At 53.1% G+C, this 20999-nt stretch overlaps 1 protein-coding gene across 2 annotated transcripts in view; it reads left to right on the forward strand.

Moving 5' to 3' along the window:
* The window catches only part of entpd1 (ectonucleoside triphosphate diphosphohydrolase 1), a 30323-nt gene extending 9738 nt beyond the window's left edge, over positions 1-20585 (forward strand). The window contains exons 1-10 of one of the 2 annotated variants that reach the window (XM_055647160.1): positions 9942-10079; positions 11170-11294; positions 12501-12618; positions 12917-13067; positions 13625-13784; positions 14440-14646; positions 16117-16374; positions 17056-17169; positions 18015-18149; positions 18928-20585. In XM_055647160.1, the coding sequence (XP_055503135.1) occupies positions 10016-10079; positions 11170-11294; positions 12501-12618; positions 12917-13067; positions 13625-13784; positions 14440-14646; positions 16117-16374; positions 17056-17169; positions 18015-18149; positions 18928-19140 (1545 nt within the window). In that variant the 5' untranslated portion in view covers positions 9942-10015 and the 3' untranslated portion in view covers positions 19141-20585. Of the gene's footprint in view, positions 1-9941; positions 10080-11169; positions 11295-12500; positions 12619-12916; positions 13068-13624; positions 13785-14439; positions 14647-16116; positions 16375-17055; positions 17170-18014; positions 18150-18927 lie in introns of those variants that run through there. The other variant, XM_055647161.1, reaches the window with a different exon arrangement.
* Positions 20586-20999: the final 414 nt, after the last annotated feature.

The following is a 20999-nucleotide window of genomic DNA, read 5'->3' on the forward strand; positions in this document are numbered from 1 at the left end:
CACATTTCATCTTTCGCACGAGAAGTCCATTCAATGGTCTGATAACAGAGGGGAAGAAGCTGTGCCTGAATCTGGTGGTATATGCTTTCAAGCTTTTGCCTGATGGGAGAGAGGAGAATGACTAAGGTATGAGTGGTCCTTTAATTATATTGCCTGCTTTTCCAAGGCAGTGTGACGTGTAGATGGAGTCGATGGTGGGCTACATCTACAACTCTGAATTTTCTTGTGGTCTTGGGTATCACAGCAGTTGCTAAACCAAGCGGTGATGTATTCCAACAGGTTGTTTTCTATAAAGCATCATTGAAGTTGGTATGAGTTGTTGATGTGCCGAACTTTGTTAGTCTTCTGAGGAAGTAGAGATGTTGGTGTGCTATCTTGGTCATAGCTTCTATGTGGAGGCACGAGGAACTGCAGATGCTGGGAGCAAGGTGCAATGTGGTTGGTCCAGGAGAGATGAATGTTGTGTTGTGTGTGCGGTGCTCACATACGCATCTGAGTAACAGTAATATTCAAGCACAGGAGGCCACTCAATCCATCTTGCCTATGCTTGTTCAACACGGAGCTATTTGGGTGAACATTCCTCCCTTCTGCACACGACTCTGCTCAGTCTTGTTCTGCTGCCCCTCCCAGCAACAAGCAAGACCACACGGTTGCCGAGGCAGCTGTATCCCTCCTTCGATCTCGTGCCATGCTGTCCCTGTTCTGGGCATGGCCCCATCTCTGCCAATGTGCCGGCGTTCCCCATCACTCGGTCCATTCCTCGCTCTAAACGCAACACCCCGTTGACTCTCTAGGCTGCTTTGTGCTTCGATGATGAATGACTGTACGTCCTGCGCTGGCATTGCACCATGTACGACTCTCTCTGTCAGAGTCGGAGACATTCCACTCTTCCCACCATGCCAGTGTGATGGGAGTGCTTGTGCGCTCCATCTCTGCGCACGTTTGTCCGATTGTGAACGTGTGTGTGTGTGAGGTGCTTGTCTTTTCTGTATTTATGTCCTGGCTGCGTGTTTAGTATTTGCAGTGCCGTCACTGTGCGTGTTTTGTCTATATCTGTATGTTTTTGGCTGAATTTATGCATGTTTATTTCATCGTTGCATTTGCACGTCATGTACCTGCACATGAGAATTGTGTATGTTCTGTGCTTGTATATTTTGTCTGTGTGAGTATCTGCACCTATGTGTGTGCTGTTTGTATACACGCCGTGCCCACACTTTTTGTGTTTTTTAAAAACGAAAATAATTTATTTAATTACAATCACGATACAAAAACCAAAAAAAAACAAAACCGGCAGCTCGATGAGGTTGTGGTGAGTTGGAGCTGCCGGTGTGTGTGCGGGTGGGAAGTGTTGGTGTGAGTTGATGCCATTGAGGCTGATCCGCCCTCGAGCGGTGGAGACTTGTGTCTGAGCAGATACAGGGTGGGGAAACACTGCAGACCCAGGGACCACACACTGCACAGCATGATGGAACACACACACAGCACAAAACCTCACATACACACACACACACACACACAACCGGTGGCACTGCACAGCATGATGGAACACACACACAGCACAAAACCTCACATACACACACACACACACACACAACCGGTGGCACTGCACAGCATGATGGAACACACACACAGCACAAAACCTCACATACACACACACACACACACACAACCGGTGGCACTGCACAGCACGATCCCTCACACTCACACACACAGCACAATCTCCCCCCCCCCCCCCCCACCACCACACACACGTGCATACACACTGCCACACGGTCCCGAACACTCGCACCGATGGTACCACCCAACATAATCCCACACATACACACCCAGTGGCAAAGCATTTCACTGGGTGTGTATTCACTGGTATTGTCAGCACATCCTGGGAGCAGCTCAGACCCATTGCACCATCTCCAAAACACTGGCCAGAGGCAGGACATCCAGTGGTCAATCATTCACCTCCTGTCCTCTCAAAGCCCTTCTATTCACAAGGCCCCTGTGAAATAGAGATAGGAGGCCCCTTGTGCCCGCTCTGCCACTCAATGTGACCGTGGCTGATCTTTTCCTCAGCACCACTTATCAGCACCATTGTTCCTTTGAGCCCTAAAAGCCATCAATCAGGTGCGTAAGCAATGCCCTCAGCAGCCACCCCTGCACCCCCAGCCCTTGGGTAGAGGAGTCTGTGAATTCACTCTGTCCGTGTACATGTAGTTCCTGGTGACTGCAGCGTCTGAATCACTGCCAAGGACTGCTCATCCCAACAGTTCCAGTCCAGGCTTGTCAGTGTTCTGTACACTTCAATAAGATCCCCTCATTCTCCCAAATGAGAGCTCCAGCTTAGCCATCTCACCTCTCCCTTGTCCACAGCCCCACACTCCAGGAGTGGGTCGGGTAAACTCTCCCTGTCACCACTTCACCCTTCCCCAGGTCCAGAGAGCCAGCGCGGCATGGTGGCGCAGCGGTAGAGTTGCTGCCTTACAGTGCCAGAGATTCCAGTTCTATCCTGAATACGGGAGCTTGTCTGTATGGAGTTTGTATGTTCTCCCCGTGACCAGCGTAGGTTTTCTCCGGGATCTCCGGTTTCCTCCCACTCTCCAAAGACGTACTGGTTTGTAGGTTAATTGGCTTGGTATAATTGTAAATTATCCCCAGTAAGTGTAGGATAGTGCTAGTGTACTGGGATCGCTGGTCGGCATGGACTCGGTGGGCCAAAGTGCCCGTTTCTGCGCTGTGTCTCTAAACTAAACAAAACCAAAAAACAGGGACCACACAAGACCTGGGTCTGCCTCACCAAGCGCCACATAACTTCAGCAAGGTGTTTCTGTCCCTGATCAGCTGCCCTCTTGCCACGAAGGCCAATGTCTTGCTCGCCTTGTGAAAACTGTCCATTAACTTTGAGTAACTCGGCCACATAGATGCAACTGCTGCAGAATGGTGTCACCCCAGCCGATATACCAAAATCGTTCATCACCACCCTATCCTCATGTGATACAATTTTCAGGAAACTCTGCACCTGTACTCCAAAATCCTCTGATCTACAACACTCCTCCACCAGGGCTCCTGCAATTTCTTCTCTCTCTACCCACAGAGCCCTCGGATATATCTGATCAGGCCCTGGAGATTTCTACCTTCTGGCATCCCCTGCGGCTCCTCATGTAGATGACTGCTTTGGTTTCCCGCTACTTACCTTCTTTCCCCTCATGTACATAATATTTTGGATTCTCCTTTATCTGCCAGTTATCTGTTGCCACTTTTTTGCCCTCTTGATTTCCTTCTTCAGAATGCTCCTCAGTTGCACAGTACTTGGACATGCACCGCTGTCTGGAAACACAGAATAGTACAGCACAGGAGCGGAGCCGAACATGATGCCAAGTTAAACTAATCTACTCTGCCTTGACCCTTCTAAATCCACCTGTTGAACTAAAAGCCTCTTAAACACCACTATCATATTTGCCTCCACCACCACCCCTGGCAGGGTGTTCCAGGCACCCACCACCTTCTGTGCAAAGAAAATACTTGCTCCACACATCTGCTTTAAACATTCCTCCCTCCTTAAAGCGTTGCCCTCGAGTATTTGACATTTCAACCTAGGAAAAAGGTTCTGACTGTCTACCCTACCTATGCCTTTTATATATTTTATATACTTGCATCAGCTCACCACCCCCCCCCCCTCCCCCAGCCTTCAACATTTAAGATAAAACAATTCAAAATTGTCCAACCTCTTATAGCTAATACCCTCTAATCCATGCAGCACTCTAATAAATATCTTCTGCACCCACTCCAAATCCTTTCTGTAATATGGTGATCAGAACAGCAAACAATGACTGCAACAAATGGGTGGTAGAGTTGCTGCCTTACAGCTCCGGAGACCCAGGTTTGACCCCGACTACGAGTGCTGTCTGTGTGGAGTTTGTGTTTTCTCCCCTTGACCTGTGTGGGTTTTGTCCGAGATCTTCGGTTTCCTCCTACACTGCAAAGATATACAGGCTTGTAGGTCATTTGGCTTGGTAAATTTAAAAATTGTCCCTCGTGTGTGTAGAATAGTGTTATTATGCAGGGATTGCTGGTAAGCGTGGAGCCGGTAGGCCAAAGGGCCTTTTTCCGCGCTGTATCACAAAACTAAACTAATATTCCAAATGCAGCCTGACCAACGTCTGATAAGGCGGCCACATGACTTCTTGACTGTAATACTCAACGCCCTGACCAACGAATGCAAGCATCGATAAGTCCCTGTGAAGGACAAAAACCGAACTGGAGCCAATAAGAGGGTGTGAGAAGAATTATCTGCACCAGAACCAGCTTTAACAGGGACCAAGTAAATAAAAATGTAAATAGAATTATCTCCAAAACAACTTCTAACAGGGTCCATGAAATGTCATTGGCAAGTTGGATTAAAGAAAATCCCATGCTCGAACAAGGTGCCTTCTGAGCTAGTCCCATTTCCTCTTGTTTTTTGCCCATATCCTTTTAAACCTTTAAACACAAAGTGCTGGAGCATCTCTGAGTATCAGGCAGCGTCTCTGGGGAAATGGTCAATGTAAATAATAAACAACAGTGGAGCCAGCAACACTCCCTGTGATACACCTCTGGCCTCCAGTCTGAATAACACCCTCCATCACCCACTGATCAGTTGGCTCTCCATCCAGAGGTGGAATCTTGCTCCACTCCAACATTCCCTAATGTTTTTGTTTAATAGGCCCTTCGGCCCACCGAGTCCGCACAGACCAGCAATCCTCGCACATTAACACTATCCCCCACACATTAGGGACATTTTCTACACGCATACCAAGCCAAATAACCCACATACCTGCACGTCTGTGGAATGCGGGAGGAAACCGGAGATCCAGGAGAAAATCCATGCAGGTCACAGGGAGAACATACAGGCTGCACCTGTAGTCAGGATCGAACCCAGGTCTCTGGCGCTGTGAGGCAGCAGCTCTACTGCTGCATCGCCCAAGGAATAAGTCCTTGTCTTTCCAAATTGCAGGTTTATCCCAGAATCCCCTCCAGTAACTTCCCCACCACTGACATTGGGCGCTGCAATACTTCGCTTCAATGTCCGAGGATACAATTGGTCCGATGAGAAGTGTTCATTGAAGACATTGCCCTTCTCCTGCGGCTCCACATGTAAATGACCACACTGATCATTGGCCCGCTGCTCTCGCCCTGGTTACAGTTTTGCTGTTAATACATTGTGGAATTTCTTAGACTCCTTTCCCTTATTTGTCCAGGATATCTCTTACCTTTTTTGCCCTCTAGATTTCCTTCTTAAATGTTAGTTCCTACATTCCCTATACTCCTCAAGGGACTCCATCGATCCCAGATCCCTACACCTGACCAGAGCCTCGAAATCCATTGTCAACCAAGGCTCCCCCCTACCTTCAACCTAACAGGAGCATGTTGGCTCTGAACTCTCCCTATCTCACTTGTCCGACATCCCTCTCGCTGCCAGCAGCCAGCCCCAAACAACCGTTGTAAGTTCCTGACTCATGCTATCAAAATTTGCTTCTTATAATTTTCACAAAGTAGTACAATTTATTATTTAAACTTGTGGTCTAAACATATCTCTTTCCGTAATGACTATTCGCTGGAGTTCATAAGGTTGAGAGGGGACCTCATTGAAACTTACAGAATAATGAAAGGCAAAGGCATAAATAGAGTGGATGTGAAAAGGATGTTTCCAATGGTGGGAGAGTCTTGTACCAGAGGTCAACACCTCAGGATTAAAAGGCGCTCTTTTAGCAAGGTTCTTTAGTCAGAGGGTAGTTAATCTGTGGAACTCATTGCCACAAAAGGCTGTGGAAGCCAAGTCAGTGGATATTTTTAAGGCAGAGATAGACAAATTCTTGATTAGGACGGCTGTCAAGCGTTATGGGGAGAAGGCAGGAAAATGGGATTAGGAGGCAGAGATCAGCCTTGATTGAATGGCACAGTAGACTTCATGGGCCGCATGGCCTAATTCTACTCATATACTTGTGAACTAGTTTATTAGAATTCTGGCCACTGGTACCAAAGTACCAGTGACTTCTGTCACTTGTCCAGCCTCATTCCCCAAGAGGAGGTTCCGGTATTTCTAGTGTCCCCCCCCCCCCCCCAACATCTACATACTGATTGAGATAACATTCCAAACGCACTGAACAAATTCTGCCACATCGAATCTCTTAACACTGTGGCAGTCCAAGTCAATATTGGGGAAGTTAAAATTGTCAACTATTATAGGCCCTATTATTCCTACACTCTGCAATCTCCCTACTTACTGAATGTTCCTCGAAATTCCACTGACTATTTGTGGACCTTTATTACAGTTCCAAAGTGACCACCCCCTTCTGTGTTTTGAAGTTCTATCCATCTTCTCACTGGACAATCCCCCAGGAATGCCCTTGCTTGCAGGGATTTAATAAATAATAACCAAACTCTGGCACCAAGTACAAGGATAGTGTGTGTAGGGAAACACCACCACTTGCAAGTTCCCCCTTCCAACCAATGCGCCACCCTGCCTTGGATTATATCATGGTCGCTTCATTGTAAGTGGGCCTAAGCCCACATCTCCCTCTGGTATATCGCTGAGGGTGCGCCTTCGCCAGGACTGGGCGGCTTCAGAATGTGATTCACCATCTGCTTATCAGGGCTATAAATTCTGGCCTTGCTTCCACACCCACATCATGAGAAATAAACAATAAAAAAAGGAAGGGTAATGAATGATGCAGAGAAACAGATGAATCAGGATGCAAATTGGAGGAACAGCACCAATTAGGCAACTTACCTTTCCCTTGAGAAACTTACAACTTACTGGTATTAATATTGATTTCAATAATACAGACTCCAAGTAACCCTAGCTTTCCGTCCATCCCCCACCCTAGTATTCCGATTAGTTGCACTGTCCTCCTGATTAATTTTACTGATTGTATGCCTCGTTGTCACCTTCCCAGCTAACAATGAACTCTTGTACATCTCTTTGATCAGCAGCTGCTTCGATCTGTCTTTTCACACCTTACCCCTCCAGTCTCCCTCTCCCCTGACTGTCTGAAGAAGGGTATTGACCCAAAACGTCGCCCATTCGTTCTCTCCTGAGATGCTGCCTGTCCTGCTGTGTTACTCCAGCATTTTGTGTCTATCTACAGTATGTACACACTTCCTTAGAGGTAACATGTTTGGCTGATCAGGTGGTTTAAAGGGAACCTGAGGAATGGTTTCCTTTATGAGCCCAGGTACAGAGTGTAAGATCTGAAAGGTTAAGATAGGACGATGTACAATATTAAGGCACAGCACAAGAACTTGTCACATTACTGAAAAGATTGATTGAGTTGGAAAGGGAGTTTCCAGGAGTGATAAATCACAGATATAAGCAAGGGCTATTTTGTTTGCAACATACAATACTGAGGGGAGGGGGGCAGAGGTGTACAGCACAGAAATAGGCCCTTCGGCCCACCTTGTCCATGACGAGCAAGTTGGCATATGGGGCTGGCCCCATTTGCCTGCATTTGGCCCCCTAAAACCTTCCAGTCCATATATCCGTCTATATGACTCTTAAAAGTGATCCGCTTCTATAGATTCCAGATAAGGTCTACGGGAGACTTCATCGGGTGAATAGAATTCTCAGTGCTCTTCATAATGTATAGAAATAACTTTTTTCACCTTTTACTCAGTCAAAAACTAGGGAAAATTAATGGGTGGAAGGATTGTCGGGGAGGATGAGCCTGTGTTCCTCCAAAGGGTGCTGTCGTTCTTAGCCGGAGGGGTGGGAGTCGCAGGGCGAGGACGAGGACTTATGAGAGAAGAGCAAGGCCACGGACTGTGCCTGATGTGAGAGTGATCCTTTCCCCATCAGCGCAAACGCTGAGTGTTCAGATTCTGTGAGTTCTTGGGGTTGAGAATTTCAAAGCTTTGCATCGGCCAAATGAGATTCCTCCTCTTTCCCAACGTACGTGTCTGACTCTTGGACTGAAGCCCTGGGCTAGCCCCACCTCCTCCCTGTTCAAATGCGATCATCCCCCATTCCTCTAGAGGGCAATGAATATTGGATTGACCTGCTATCCTCTCCTCATCAAACCCTTCTGGTGAACCTCCTGTGGACAGACTGCTGAAGGTGCAGCTCACCTCAGTAAAGTCACACTGTCCGCATTTACCAGCATACCTTTTGAGACATTTGGCCAGGTACACGGATAGGACAGGTTTAGAGGGCTATGGGCCAAACGCAGGCAGGTGGGACTAGTGTAGCTGGGGCATGTTGGTCGTCGTGGGCAAGTTGGGATGAAGGGCCTGTTTCCACATTGTATGACTCTGATGTCCAAGTGTGGCCTGTACTGCTGCTGCAAGGTTTGTCCACTCTGATACTGACCACGTTACACGGACCCACACGCCAGGAGCCGTCCTGACCAGTGTTCTGCCTTCTCACTGTCTTTCTGCAATTTGTACAAACTCCCAGTGTATCTGTATACACACTGTGTCACCTTTGCCCACGTTGCACTCCCTCAATGTGCAACCTTTCCTGAACCTGTCTATATCATGTTGGTCCTCACTTTCAGCATTCCCACCTACCTTTGCATCGCAGGGACGTTGTCCATAGAACAGCCAGGTCTGTCATCTCTCATTAATGGAATCCCACAGTTGCACTCCGTGATCACAGCTTCCAGTGACCCACTGATCCCAACTCCACCAGTTAGCTAGTCAGCCCCAAGTCCCTGCTGACACCAATGCCCTGAACCTATTTACCATGGCACCAAAGGAGGCTATTCTGCCCACTGAGTTCATGTTAGCTCCTGGCAATGCAATGCTACTGGCCTTATCTCCCGGCAGCCCTGTGACCTATTCTCTGTCGTAGGCCAACCACTTCTTCCTGGCACTTGCCTAAACAAGGAGCAATTAAAGGAATCTGGGGAGAATATGCAAACTCCACACCGTCAGCAGCCATGGTCAGGATTGAACAAGTGTGAAGAGGGATCCCGACCCAAAACCTCATCTATCCATGTTCTCCAGAGACGCTGCCTGAACCGCTGAGTTATTCCAGCCCTGTGTCTTTTTCATGATTGAACCCGTGTGTCTAGAGATGCGAGGCAGCAGCAATCTGTACAACTGCCTGTAGCCATAAGAGACTGCAGATGCTAGTTTATAAAAAATGAGACACAAAGTGCTGCAGTAACTCAGTTGATCAGCCAGCATCTCTGGAGAACATGGATAGGTGACATTTCGAGACCATTCTTCAGACCTATTGTGAAGGTGGAGAAAGCTGGAAGAGAGGAGGGGCAGGTCGTGAAGCCAGAGGAATAAATTATGAAGCCAGAGGAATGAATGTATGTGGAGGTGGAAATGGGGGCAGGTCGAGGTGGGGCAATGGGAAGAGGGTGATGGTGGGGATGTTATGGTTAGTTACCTAGAATTGGAGAATACCACGTTCATGCCGTTGGGTTGTGAGCTACCCATGTGGAATTGGAGGTGCTGTTCCTACAGTTTGCTCGTGATCTCATTTTGGCAGTGGGTGAGGCCCCGGACAGAGAGGTCAGTGTGGGAATGGGAAGGGAAATTGAATGGTTCGTAAACGGGAGATCCTGCCCCCTCCCCTAGGGCCTAGGGTGATCGGGCGCCGGTGTTGACCGCGTCCACGCTTGGTCTCGTTATCGCCGATGACCCGGTCCAACGGCCTTCATGTCAGCTGAGGGATGTTGTGGAAAACCCGCAGTCCGCCCTGCCCTCACATCAAATAAATCTCCTCATAAACTAATCCCCCCCCCCCCGGCTAACGGTCACCCCCCCCGCGCGGTCTTGGCCCGGATAGCGACCGTTGGCCGAGGTGGAGCGACGGCGGGAGCGCGCAGGCCCGGGTCAAGGGTCCCGGGAGCGCGCTCATCAGGCGGCGCGCCCCACCGGTCCGGGAGCGCGCAGACCCGGGTTAAGGGCCCCCGGCGGGAGGAGTGGGGGCGCCGGACCGGACAGGCCATGGCTACCTGGGCGGAGGGACGGGCCGGGCCGGGGCTGAGCCGCGCCGCTCCCGCCGGAGGCCGTGCTCTCCCGCTGGGCGCGGATGGCGACGGTGGCCCGCAGGGGCGGCCCCGGCATCAAGTTCAGGCCGCGCCCCGACGCCGGGGGTGAGTGTGGGTCCGGCCCTGGGGCCTCCACATTGCGGGGACAGCCCGCGACTCCCTCGGTGCCATCCCGTCCCTGCCCGGCCCAGGGCAGCTTGAGGCCGAGGGTCCCTCGTGAACCCTGCCCTCTCCCCTCGTCAGCCCGTCCTCTGCCACATTGCCCTCTCCTCAGCCCTGCCCCCTCCCCTATCTGCCGTCTCCCCTCCTCCCCACTCTAACCCAAAGATACTAGAGGAGCTCCTCTAGTATCTTTGCTTAAACCTGCCCCACCTCTCCAACCAAATCCCCACCCACGCAACCCCTCTGCCCCCTCCCCTGTCAGCTGACCCCCTCTACCCCCCACCCCCTCTCTTCCCAATGTCCCGTCTCCTGCCTCCTCCTCCACCCAGTTCCCTACCTTTGCCCCCTCCCCTGTCACCCACCCCTTCTCCCTGCCAATCCCCCCTGGCCAGTCTCCTTCCCTGTTCTCTGACCTGCCCACCAGCATTTCTCTGAAGAAGGGTCTCAACCCAAAACGTCACTCATTCCTTCTCTCCACAGAAGTTCACTGACCCGCTGAGTTTCTGCAGCACAGTGTCGATTTTCGGTGTAAACCAGCATTTGCAGTTCCTTCCTACATCCCCTCCTCCTGGACTAATACTGAGAATTACAAAGAGTGAACACTGGGAATGTTTTCCCAAACTAGAGCCGTATAGAACTCGAGTGCAGAGAGTTAGGATCTTTCAAGGTGATCTGAGGAAGAATCTATTCACCCAGAGGTTGGTTGAGACCTGTTGTGCACACATATGGTAAAGGCAGAGACTCACAATGTTTAATGTACCTGAACCACCAAGGCAGAGACGACCAGGCGCCAGCAGTAAATGGAGAAACAAGTAACTGCAGATGCTGGTTTATACCAAAGATTGACACAAAGTGCTGGAGGGACTCAGCGGCTCAGGCAGCATCTTGGGGACAGCGGGGGAGAGGGGCGCAAACAGCAGGCCCAGCTCCTGCTTCCTTCGGCCAGGAACAGGGATCCAGTGCGGGGGAAGAGCTGACGGGCATGGCTGGGCCGAGGCGCTGTCCCTTTTGTTGATGCATCCTCTGTTTGCAGGAGTGAAGAGGAAGTCATGGTTGCAGCGCCCACTGCTGTATGTCGGCATCCTGCTGCTGGTGGTGGTTGTGGTGCTGGTCGCGGTGACGGTGATACAGACCGCGCCAGTGCCACAAAAACTGAAGGTAATGCAGCCCTTCCGTCGCTCTCTCAGTACTGCCTCTTGGTCCGCTGCAGTCCCTGAACCTGTGCCCTGCACTCTGGTGGCACAGGGCAGGTAGTGTGTTGGAGCTTCCTGGGCATGTGTTTCTGTAGATGCCATATACTGCACCCACCCACACGCTGCACCCACCCACACGCTGCACCCACACACACACCCCCACACACACGCACTGCAACCACACACTGCAACCACACACTGCGTACACACACTGCACCTACACACACACGTTGATCACACACACTGCACCTACACACACACACTGCACCACACACACTGCACCCCCCCCCCACACACCCCCACATCACACACACACACACACACACACACACACACACACACACTCACACACACACACACACACACACACACACACACACACACACACACACCCACACACACACACCCACACCCACACACACACACACACACACACACACACACACACACACACACACACACACACACACACACACACACACACCCACACACACACACACACACACACACACACACACACACACACACACACACACACACACACACACACACACACACACACACACACACACACACACACACACACACCCACACACACACACACACACTGCTCCCACACACACTGCGCCCACACATACATTGCTCACACACACACACTGCACCAACAGACACATCACATCCACACACACTGCAACCGCACACACTGGCTCACATAAACGCTGCAGTCATTGCATAGGTGATGACAGGGTGCAGGCAGCTGCCAGTCCGGGGGCTGTTTTGCCCTGAATGATATGGATGGTAAAAATGTCGTTCAATTGCCTACCTGCGCAGAGGGGCAGCCGTACTACGCCTTCACTGAGCCACACCGTCACCATGCCTCGTGCTGGTTGGGACCACGTCCTGATCCCCCTCCCCACTGCGGGGACCCTGACCAGGACACGATGTTAGCCTCTTTACACGTTGTCAGAGACAAGGATGGACAGTAAATGTTGCCCCCTGTAACCACTCACTGACCCGTAGACTGAATATTAAACAAGGCCGGGGTGCCGCAGGGTCCTGGTGCCCGCTGGCAGAGGGCCGGGGTGCCGCGGGGTCCTAGTGCCCACTGTTCCATATACAGTGTCGGAGTGCCGCGAGGTCCTGGTGCCCGCTGACATGTCTCTGTCCACAGTATGGCGTGGTCCTGGACGCGGGCTCCTCACACACGGCGCTCTTCATCTACCATTGGCCGGCGGAGAAGATGAACGACACTGGACTAGTGGAGCAGTTGGGGTCTTGCAGCGTGAAGGGTAAGGCTGGCCTGGAGTAACGCTGGGGCCCTGAAGCTGGCCAATGCGACCGTGCTATTCGCCTCCTTTTGCCCCTGCAATCTCACACCCCTCCCTCTCCCCTCCCCAGCAACCTTACTCCTCTACTTCATCCACCTCCCTCCCGCTCCTGCTCTCTGATCTCCCCCCCCCCCCCCCCCCCCCCCATCGCACTACCCCTCCGTGCTCTCTCACACCCCCCGCTCCCCCCCCCCCCCCCCTCCACAATCTGCCCCGTCCGCAGCGATGCCCGGTTCTCATTGCGTTCTCCTGTCACCAGGCCCGGGGATCTCCAGTTACTGGTCGGAGGTGGAGAGGGCCGGACCCTCGCTGCAAGCCTGTCTGGACAAGGCGATGGAGACTATTCCCGCCCAGCAGCACACTGAGACCCCAGTGTACCTGGGCGCCACGGCCGGCTTGCGTCTGCTGAGGTCAGACTCCACCCGGGGACGAGGGAGAGACTAAGAGAGAGACCTCGGGTGTAACTTAGTCTGTACCTGGAATGAGCTGCCAGAGAAAACTAGAGAAATGGTCAGATATATGGACAGGAGGGGTTAGACGGCGGTGGGCCAAATACAGGCAGATCGCAGCAGCCCAGTATGCCAACTTGTTCTGCAATATGCAAGACGAGCCGAAGGGTCTGTTTCTGTGCTGCATGACTATCGCCAGGGTCTGAGAATGTTGCATTTGTGGTTCGGGAGCTGCAGTGTAGCCTGTAAATCGAACAGTTTAAACTCCCTGCAACTGCAAGGAATGGCCAGAAAGGAGGGCGAATGGAGAGTTTACAGCTTCCCGGATGGAAGCTCAGAGTTCCCACTCGGCCTGCACGGTGATCGATCTGTGGGTGCTTCCTCGTACTGTCCAGCCTCTGAGCACTGAATGTGGTGCACTGTGTGATGGGTGGATGGGTGTGATGGGTGGATAAGGAAGGGGGCTTCCCTGCCTATCAAAGACCCCCCTCACTGTAACGGCTCTCTGTTGTTTACAGGCTACAGAACCGCATTCAGGCAGAGAAGCTGCTACATGCCGTGGAACAATTCATCCACACGTATCCGTTTGATTTCCAGGGAGCTCGGATCATCAGTGGGTTGGATGAGGGGGCTTTCGGATGGATCACCATCAACTACCTGATGGGGATCCTGCAGCAGGTGAACTCCCGTCCCCGTGTCTCTGAAACACCCACCTCTCTCCCTGAAACAACCCACTCCCCCATCCCTGAGGCACCCTCCCCATCCCCAAAACACCTACCGACCCCCAGCCTCCCTGAAGCACCGCCTCCCCCCCCCCCCCCCCCCCCACGGCCTGGCCCAGAGACTTCCACTATCTACCCCACCCTTGAGTCCCCGGACAACGCAGGGTGTGGGTGTTTGTCAGAAGGTGGACGGATGGGAAAGGACGGGCGCATGCACAAGGGAGGGGGGGGTCTGGGAGGGGGGGGGTCTGTGTGAGGAAGGGTGTGTGGAGACTCCATCCATGGGAGGGGTGGCTGTGGGCGAGGGAGGGGGGTCTGGGAGGGAGGGGGGGCATGGGAGATTGAGGGGTGCAGGGACCTGTCCATGGGAGGAGTGTGGGTGGGGAAAGGGATGCGAGCGATTGGGGGTTGAGCGGGAAGGGGGGGGTGGGAGCGGCGACCCCATCCGCGGGTGGGTGGTCTGCTTTGGCTCAGTGAGGAATGGAGTTTGCTAAGTGCCCCTCTCCTAACCCTGCCCCCTGACCCTACCTCTTGCCTCCTGACCGTGCCCCCCCACCTCCGCCTCTTGCACCCTGCTCCTGCCTCCTGACCCTGCTTCTTGCCATCTGCAGGACACAGCCGGGGAGCCAGACACCCTGGGTGCGCTGGACCTGGGCGGGGGGTCCACACAGATCACCTTCGTTCCTGACCGGGAGGTACAAGCACCGCAAAACGCCATGCACTTCCGCCTGTACGGGAGGGACTACAACATGTACACCCACAGCTTCCTGTGTTACGGCAAGGACCAGGCCCTGAAGATGTTGCTGCAGAATCTCATGGTAGGCAGCGGGCAGCACAGGAGGCCACGGTGGACAGTACTGGCACTGACGGGGCACTAATCAGGACATGGACCGGGGACGAGTGCTGCTTGTATAACATAGAACAGTACAGCACAAGAACTCGCCCTTCTGTGCTGAACACGATGCCGTTAACTCTTATCTGCCCACGCATAATCCACATCCTCCCACCCCCTGCATATCCATGTGATTATCCAAACGTCTCTTAAATGCCACTGTCGTATCTGCCTCCACCACCACCACTCTGATAGCGCGTTCCAGGCATTCACCAACAAGTAAAAAACCTGCCCTGCACATCTCCTTTAAGCTTTGCCCCACCCACCTTGTAGCCATGTGCTCTAGTATTTGTTTTTTTTCGGTACTGGGAGAAGGTTCTGACTGTCGACTTGTGGCTCCAGCGGTGGGTTCCAAACATCCATCACCCTCCACACCAGGGTAGAAAGTTCAAACTAAACCTCTTGCACATTACACCTACTCTTGCCTGGTTACAGACACTGAGGGAAGAGGCTCACTACAATCTACACTGTGCACACCCCTCATCATTCCTTTACTCCCCTCACTACCTCTGCACCTTCTCGTTCCAATAAACCAGTCAGAGCATTGGGTCTGGAAGTTGCTACGACATGTTACAGTTGTACAAGACATTGGAGAAGGCTACACTTTGAGTCTAGTGTTGAGTTTTGGCCACCCTGCTACAGGAAGGATGTCATTAAACTGTAAAGAGCGCAGAGAAAATTTGCGAGGATGTTGCCAGCATTTGAGGGCCTGAGCTATCGGGGCAGATTGGGCAGGCTAGAGCTTTTATTCTTTGGAGTGCAGAAGGATGAGGGGTGATCTTATAGGGGTGGATCAAATTATGAGAGGAATAGATGTGGCAAATGCAGTCTTTTGCCCAGACTACAGGAATCAAGAACCAGAGGACATAGGTTTAAGGTGAGAGGGAAAAGATTCAATAGGAACCTGATGGGCAACTTTTTCACACAGAGGGTGGTGGGTATATGGAACAAGCTAGCAGGGGAGGTAGTTGAGGCAGGTACAATAACATTTAAAATACATTTTGACAGGTACACATATAGAACGGTTTGAGGGATATGGAGTTTTCTTCCCATAATTTGCTCTCCCACCTACCATTGTTATAGTACAAAATTATGATCGGGTGAGTAGGGAGAAACTAGATTAGTGGCAGCAGAAACAAAAGGCATATGTCTAATGTGAGGAGAGAGATGTTGGGAGGGATCTGAGGAAAATTCTTCTCACTCAGAGAAGAACTGCCTTGCCACAGACTCTCAGTGTGAAGAAGGGGCTCGACCCTAAACATCACCTATTCCTTTTCTCCAGAGATGCTGCCTGTCCTACTGAGTTACTCCAGCTTGTTGTGTCTATCTATGGTTTAAACCTGCATCTGCAGTTCCTTCCTACACATTGCTTCATGCCCCACCTTGCCTCTTCCAGGTGCCGGACCAGGGGACCATTCGCAATCCCTGCTTCAACCTAGGGTACGAGAAATCCATCAACGTGTCGGACTTCTTCAACAGTCCATGTACGCCGGGCATGGCCCGCAGCCGGAACCAGACCCTCAGGGTGGTGGGCACTGGCGACTCGCGGCAGTGCCGCCTGCACGTGCGTGCTCTCTTCAACCACAGCACCTGCAGCTGGACCAACTGCTCCTTCAACGGGATATACCAGCCCCCGGTCTGGGGCAACTTTGGGGTCTGTATCAGCATCTGACCTCGTTGTCAATGGGGGAATGGGGTTGTGGGGTCAGCCCAGAGTCAGTAGGGAGTGGGAGGTCGTGGGGTCATCCTGTGGTCAGCGGATCGGGGGAGATCGTGGGGGCAGCCCAAGGGTCAGTAGGGAGTTGTGATGTCAACCCAGCGCCGTGGTGTCAGCTCATGGTCAGTGGTGGGTTGCGGGGTCAGCCTGGTTCAATGTTAGGGTTGTAGGGTTATCCCAGGGTCAAAGGGGGCGGTCTTGCAGTCAGCCCGGGGTCGTGGGCTCAGTCCGTGGGGTCAGCTGGGAGTCATGAGGTCAGCCCAATCTGTGGGGGTTCATGGGGTCATCAGGATTCGCAGACCTTTTTCACTTTGCCATTCACCGTGCAGAACGTAGTGCTAATGACCATCTGCTACGGAGACCGGGGTTCAGTCCTGACCTTGCTGTCTGTGTGGATTTGGCATGTTCTCCCTGCGATTACGTTTCCCCCCACATCAGACGTGTGTCCTGGGGTTTACATAGCTGCTGTATACTGCCCCGTGAGTGGGTGAGGGGAGAGGGTGGGAGTCAATGGGTCAGAGTGGATGGGCACTAGAAGGCTAGAACGGGTGTAGTGGTCCGAAGGGCCTGTTTCCATGGCGTTAAGCAGCTCCTAATCTCCCTCCCTCCCTCCCTCAGGCCTTCTCGGCATATTACTTTGTGACGGCATTCTTCAACAAGGGACAGCAGAGGCAGTCGCTGAGTGAGTTGAAGGAGGCGGTGGAGAAATTCTGCAATTTGTCCTGGGCCCAGGTACGTGACGGATCTGCGGCCGCGGGCCCTTGTTGGGGAGAGCCCGGCCCCAGGCCCCTGTTTAGTTTAGAGATTGAGCTCACCGAGTCCGCACAGACCAGCGATCCCTGCACATTAACACTATCCTACACACACTAGTGACAATTTACACTTATACCAAGCTACGCCAATTTACCTACAAACCTGTACCTCCTTGGATGTCAGACCTGTACAGCCTGTTGGGGAAGAGTCCGGCTTCGGGCCCTGGGAGAGTTGGAGGGAGACAGTGAGGCTCTGGGATCCAGGGGATGGGGGCTGGGGTGGTGATGGAGAGAATATATCCTTCATTCCCAGCGTTGCTGTCACCCTCCAGACATGGACAGTTTGCCAAGATTCTCACTTTCCTCGGATATTTTCCCAGAATCAATCTGCAGTTTTTTGACTTTTTTTTGGTGAAATGGTCTTATTGACGATTTGGAAAGGATTGGGCAAATTAAGGGCTGCCGGCTGGCCCTGTAGGTCAGGTCATGTTCATCGTGTTTGTTGAGGAGGTTACATAGGGGCAGGGTGAGGGTGGGACATTGGGTGTTGTCTACATGGCCCTGAAATTAACCCAGGCATGACCTTGCCCTGGGATGTAGCTCGACTGAGCAGGCAGACAGATCTGTCTCCCATTTCCCCCCCCTCTCTCCACCTCCTTACCACTCCCCCTCCCTTCACCTTCTTTCTCCCCTTACCTCCTCTCTCCCTACACCCCCTTGCCTCTACCCCTACCCTTTACTCCCCACCCCCACGGTAAGGACTGCCTGCGGGCTGGGCCGGGAGAAGCGGGTTAAGGTGACCACTTGCCCCCGTGTTTGCTGCAGGCCAAGGCCATCTACAAAATCAAGGAGCGCTACTTGAGCGAGAACTGTTTCTCGGGACACTATGTCCTCGCCCTGTTAATCAGCGGCTACAACTTCAGCGCCGCCACCTGGGACTCCATCCAGTTCATTAAGAAGGTGGGTGTGACTGTGTGTCAGTGAGAGTGTGTGTGAGAGAGCGTGTGAGAAACTGAGTGAGAGTATGTGAGAGTGAGTGAGTGTGTTCCTCCCCCGTCCCCAGACCAGTCCTTTGCTTTTCACCAACACACCCTTCGGCCCACAATGTCCGTGCCGAACAAGATGCCAACTTCAACTCTTCTCCAGCATAACGCCGGATTCACGACCCTCCTACACGGGATCGTGTAGAGCTCGCCCCCACCAACCTCCGAGACGGACCCGTTTCCCCTTACTCCGGGCGCTCCCCTCCCCACGTCCTTACTCCCTGCTACTCGGGTTACCTGTCCCACTTAGGAGACCTAAACAGCAACCTCTGGTGAACTTGCTCTCCACCCAAAAAAAAATCAAGGTTGAGGTGACCTGCAACCTCCTACCACCTCTCACGCATGTGTTGAAAACCTTCCTCGACTATGAAGAAAACCGGCTTCGACTAGACCTGCCACAAAAAAATTATCGAATTTAAAAACGGCAACCTATTTTTGGTCGAGGCCGGTTTTAATCATGATGAAAAAATAGCAGCTATCTAGATGAAGCCTCGACCACTTTCGACCATTAGGGAGAATGACCAAAACCTCCGGTGACCTCATGGAAAGGCCGGCAAGGTCACCAGAGGTTGCTGTTTAGGTCTCCTAAGTGGGACAGGGGCTTAACCGGAACCCTCTCCCTCTTCCAATGACCCGGCGACTACCCCTCCCCCTTCCATCCCGCGGTGGTGACTGACGCTCTCTCCCGTTTGCAGATCAAGGGCTCCGACGCAGGTTGGACCCTGGGCTACATGCTGAACCTGACCAACATGATCCCGGCCGAGGGGCGGCCGCCCAAGCCCCTGAGCCCCACCTCCTTCCTCTCCATCCTCGTCGTCTTCTCAATCGCCGCCCTCCTGCTGCTGCTCGCCGTCTTCCTGCTGGCGTACCGGAGGATATCCCGGGAGCGCCAGATGCTCCTGACCTAGGCCGCGCCGAGCCGCCTGACCCTCACCCAGTGATGCGTGCCCGTGTAAATGGGCTGCAAGGGGGCAGGGTTCAGGCGCAGGGTGGCCCTGGAGCCCGGTCGCTACCGCTCCCTGCCCGGGCCTCTGCAGCAGGTCGGTCAGGGCAGCTCAGGGGCTGATCGTCCTGAGGGTCAGTTTCCCTTCTATCTCGGAGCGGGGGTCACCTCCCCTTCCTGCCGTCTGTCCCTAACCCCCCCCCCCCCCCCCCCCACACACACACTCATCTCTCCCCTGCCCCTTCCCCACCACCAGCATCATCCCCAAACCCAATCACTTCACAGCTCTGCTCCCCAGCCCTGCCCAAAGATCCTCCGCTAATCGACATTCCATGCGTCCATCCCTTGGACGTTCACTCCCTCTACCACCCCGGCCAGCCCACCTGCCCCCCACCCCCACCCCACCTCCCACCGGCCCTCCACAACCAAATGTGTCTCATGTGGGCGGCGGAACAGGAGACACCATCACCCACAGTATCTCCTCCGCCCGGCGCCGGGAGCACCCCAGGCGCTGCCCCGACCCGGGACCACGGCGCCCAGCCGTGTGACAACGTTGTGCCATTTTGAAGACCGATTTCTGTGATTTCAGTCTGAAGAAAGGTCCCGACCCGAAACGTCACCCATCATTTTTCTCCAGAGATGCAGCCTGACCCGCTGACCACCCGCTCCCTCTCACTGCCCAACCATGTCCACTCCCCAGCCGTCCACTGGCCACTCGTTACCTGCAAATGGTGGCCGACAATAAAACCTCAAGCATTCTGCCGCCTGTTGTAACACCGCGGGCCCAAATTCCCGCAACACATTGTTGAGCGAGGCCCGAACAGACAGGCAACTTGGAAATACTCGGGTCAGGCAGCATCTGTGGTGAGAAGAACTGAATAGCGGGGCTACGAGCTTGAACCACTGACTCCGTCTCTCCAGCGGTGGCGCAGCGATAGTGCCGCTGACGTACAGCGCCAGAGACCCGGGTTCGATCTTGACTCGGGATGCTGTCTGTACGGAGCTTGTATGTTCTCCCTGTGACCTGCGTGAGTTTTCTCCGAATTCCTTCCACACTGCAAAGACGTTAAGCTTTGTAGGTTAATTTGCTTTGGTAAAAATTGTCCCTAGTGTGTTGATAGTGCTAGTGTACAAGGATGACATGGACTGGGTGGGCCGAAGGGCCCGTTTCCGCGCTGAGCAGTTCTCGGAGCCTTTAATTCAGGTTTTCAGCATCTGCAGCTGTCCGGCAGCAAAGTTGGTGGAGGCCCCCGTTACGGTCCCGGGCCGGGAGTGTCCAACGCCACGCCCCCACCTTCCGCGGGCCGGAGAACTTCTGACCAAACTCGCCGCGAACCTCCCCACGGATCTCCTGGGGATTTTGTGCCAAACAGTTTTATGTTTCTTTTCAATAAAATGTTCGTGCAGAAAGTAACTCGAGTTCAGATTTGTTTTTGCTTTAAATGACACGGTCTCCGCGCTGCGTCCGCGGGCGCCCGGGGAGGGAGGGAGGGAGGGGAAGTCTGGAGACCGTGCGAGGGGCAACGGGAGCGGAGGGCAGCGGGATGAGTTTATTTTATCTAGTTGATATCTGGAACGTTCTGCCAAGCAAGTCGAGTGGAGTTTCTTGTCACATGCACAAGAATGGCAAGGTACACGTGCAATGCAAAGCCCTAGCCTGTTCAACCGCTTCCTATAGCTCATGCCCACGAGTGTTGACAACATCCGCGTAAATCTTCTCTGCACTGTTTACAGAATGACATCCTACAGGACCCGTCCCACTTAGGCGATTTTTCAGCGGACTGCCGGCGAGTGTCAAGCTCGCAGCACTCGCTGAAAAACCGG

The sequence above is a fragment of the Leucoraja erinacea genome, chromosome 15 (genome assembly GCF_028641065.1).
Source record: "Leucoraja erinacea ecotype New England chromosome 15, Leri_hhj_1, whole genome shotgun sequence".
Classification (NCBI taxonomy): Eukaryota; Metazoa; Chordata; class Chondrichthyes; order Rajiformes; family Rajidae; genus Leucoraja; species Leucoraja erinaceus.